At 33.7% G+C, this 3,296-nt stretch overlaps 1 protein-coding gene across 1 annotated transcript; it reads right to left on the bottom strand.

The window, feature by feature from the left end:
* Positions 1–2,089: 2,089 nt before the first annotated feature.
* On the bottom strand, positions 2,090–3,059 carry LOC131046527 (protein SRC2). Its single transcript, XM_057980290.2, has one exon. It carries the CDS (start codon positions 2,925–2,927, stop codon positions 2,292–2,294), a length of 636 nt encoding a protein of 211 aa, XP_057836273.2. The 5' UTR covers positions 2,928–3,059; the 3' UTR covers positions 2,090–2,291.
* Between the last annotated feature and the right edge of the window lie 237 nt (positions 3,060–3,296).

The following is a 3,296-nucleotide window of genomic DNA, read 5'->3' as shown; positions in this document are numbered from 1 at the left end:
TATCATCTTTCATGAATGGTCTTATTAATATAATAAATTAGACAACACTATATAAAAAATTGGAGTTAGATTAGTTGCTAAAGAAAATTTGAATTAAAAAAGAGGATATTGATTATGATGAAATATTTGCTAGATCATATTCAAAATGGATGTTAAAATTCTCTCTTGAATGAAAATTTATACGAAGAAATTTAAACATATTAGGCATCTAATTTTAATATGGATAAAAAATATCTCATCTTTTTTTACAAGTTGAAGAAATAACTATATGGTTTCAAGAAAACACCTGTAGCATGGAATGAGAAGATTGATAGATGTTTTCAACTTCATGGACTTTTAAAATGTAAATCAAATTTGTATCTTTATGCGAAGAAAGTTCAAGATGAGATTATTCTCGTTGTGGTTTATGTAAATTGTTTGTTCATTGTTGGACCAATTAGTGGGCTAATAAATTATTTGAAATTAGATCTTAAAAGAGCATTTAATATGTGTGATTTGTGAGATTTAAAGTATTGTGTTGTTTACAAGTGTGTAGGCTATACACAATGGATTATTCCTCACAACAAAATATGCAACATGCTTTTTAGAAAAGTTTAAAATGCTTGATTGCAAGCTTAATTTTTATCCCTTTATTCTAGAGTTAAGACTAGTAATAATTGATCTACAAAGATGGTAATTGTCACAATATGTGTGATTTGGGAAACCTATTTTTTTTTTGGTTTACAAGTTTGTAGGCCACACAAAGGATTATTCCTCACAAATAAAATATGCACTAGATTTCTTAGAAATGTTTAAAATGCTTCATTGCAAGTTTTCTTCTACTTCTTTTTAGTCTAGAATTGTTCTACAAATAGGAGACATGCCACATTATGCATGTAAGTTGTGGTAGCTTTTTTTTAATTCTTTAACGTAGTTAGCTAGATGTTTATTTTGCAATCAATTTAGTTTTTCGATTCATGCAAGAGATTAAAAGAGATCAAAGAAAGCCATTAGCTAGTTGCTGAAAGGATTTTTGGTATTTGTGGAATGATTCACTTCGACATTTATTATGCATTCAAATCTTAAATTTCTTTGAAGATTATACATATTCAAATCATGTTGGTGATATAGATGAAATGAAGTCAATTGATTGTGTTTTTCAACTTGTATCAAGTCCTATTACATGGAGTATCATTAAACAAACAATTACATATTATTCTTCATGTGAAATAGAATATAGAGTAGCAAAAGAAATAGTTTGGATATTTTGTAGAATATTTTGGTACTATTTAATTTATGATAAGCAAAGTGTCTTCCAAAATTACAAACAATCTAGTTGTGCATGTTAAAACAAAGCATATGGAAATTGATCATTCAAGATCTTGCTCAAGCAAAATTATATGCGTACAATTATGTCCTACTAAAGAAAGAAAATCAAATATATTTACCATAATACGACAAAAAGACTGGTTGACATGGTAGAAGTGAACATTAAAGATAAATAGTAATATAACATTTGCCTTCTCCTTTATAACTTTGTTTATTGTTCTTACTAATCTTGAAGAGTCATATTAGGATAAAAATAAAAGAGAATAAGATTGTCTAAAATTTGCTGTAATAGAAAATAAAGCATTCTAAATTTTAGAAGAAACTATTAACTGGACTTTTTAAAATATGCACCTATAAAAGAGGCTTGGGCTGCCATTGAGATGGAGGAAACATCAAATGGATGTTAAGAGTTAAGTTCCGATATGAATTCGTAAGTGAAAATTTGGTAACATATGTTATTTATTTATTTGTGCGCTGCTCTGTTTTTCCTCTGTTCTTCTCTATTTATTACAATTTCAGTTATTAAATCATTTGGTGGAATGTTATTAATTCAAAAATTCTTTCAAAACAAAAGGAGGATAGAATATGTGGCGGTGAAAGCTTTTGTAAGCGCAGCAAATCTAAAATTTCTGAGTTTTAGTGTAAATCAATTTGATATTTGTTTTTTATTTATTTGTGCGGTGCCCTGTTTTCCCCTGTTCTTCTGTATTTGTGATAATTTCAGTTACAAATTAATTGATGGACTATTATTAATACAAAATTTGTTCCAAAACAAAATGAGGACAGAAAAGCGGGTAGAGAAAGCATTTACAAGGGCAGCAAATCTAAAACTGCTTCAAACCACAACTGTGTTGGCTTCTACTAACGGCAGGCATTGCTGCACCTGCTCTAAAGCTGTCTGAGATGAACAAAAGTAGCAGCTAAAGCCACAAAATGACAGATAACCTGTTAGAGTTTATCAGGCCTGTGATATAACAGCTAATTTACACAGCATAATTCTGTTTGTGGTGTGGCGGTGGATAAACAGAGAGCGGGATAGGATATAAGTGGTTGGCGTTGGCAAATGGAGTAGAGGAAGGATAGCCCATCGACACGCCACTTAAACTCGCGCTCCCTGTCGTGTTTTGCTGCTGAATACGAGAAGCATTTTCATAACTCCCATGCTGTGGAAGTCTGGTGGTAATTGGAGAATTGGTGAAGAATTGAGGGGGATTAACATGTTGTAAGAAACGAAGAGAGAAATGGATTGTACCATGAGGCCTCCCTTTGCCCGTCTTCAAACGATAGCTGAGGCAATGCAAGCCATGGGGAGCTCCGAATCCATTCAAGATTTCAGAGAGAGGCACTTTACTCCATCCTACGCTTTTCTTGCCATACCTCGTCTTGCAAAAGATTTGTATGTTCAGAGCGATGGGCGACCCCTTGGTGAGGGTGAGCAGTAACTTGTCGTTCCAGACTGGATCGCAGCCTCCTTGTGCGTCAACATGTGTGGATGCAGATTGCGACAAATCATTATCGGTGCACACAAGGGCGTATGTGCGCATCCTTCTCCCCAACCTCCTTACATTCTCAAGATCATCAGCAGATATCCCCGTTATCTCCAGAGTCCGTGTGTCCATTAAAATAGAGGTGAATAAGCAGTATCAGGTATTGCGGGTAATTAGAGATATAGGTATCACGAAAGCTCGTAATTTGCTCCCTAGGAGGGTTTCCTTTTCTGAGAAAACTATTTATATATGAGTAAGAAAGTTAATTCTGAGAAATTAAACAGACTGCTGAGTATAAATATGAGTGATGAAAAGTGGTCAAATTTGGAGGGTGGACGTCAAGGAAGTTGCAGACTGGGTGATTACGCGGTTTCTTAGACAGAAGTTTCGCAGAGAGTACATCCTTTTTCTTAGACAGAAGTTTCGTAGAGATACTTTCTTTTTCTTCTTTATCCGACGCGGTATGACTTCCGTACAAGAAAAGTGTTGATTCCGTCCACT

The sequence above is a fragment of the Cryptomeria japonica genome, chromosome 11 (assembly GCF_030272615.1).
Source record: "Cryptomeria japonica chromosome 11, Sugi_1.0, whole genome shotgun sequence".
In the NCBI taxonomy this organism is placed as follows: Eukaryota; Viridiplantae; Streptophyta; class Pinopsida; order Cupressales; family Cupressaceae; genus Cryptomeria; species Cryptomeria japonica.
Note: the sequence above shows the minus strand (reverse complement) of the source record. Positions and strands in the feature narration are given on the sequence as shown.

Bases quoted from the DNA above. Each gene is read 5' to 3' on its own strand.
- LOC131046527 (XM_057980290.2), bottom strand. From the start codon at position 2,927: ATGGACACACGGACTCTGGAGATAACGGGGATATCTGCTGATGATCTT.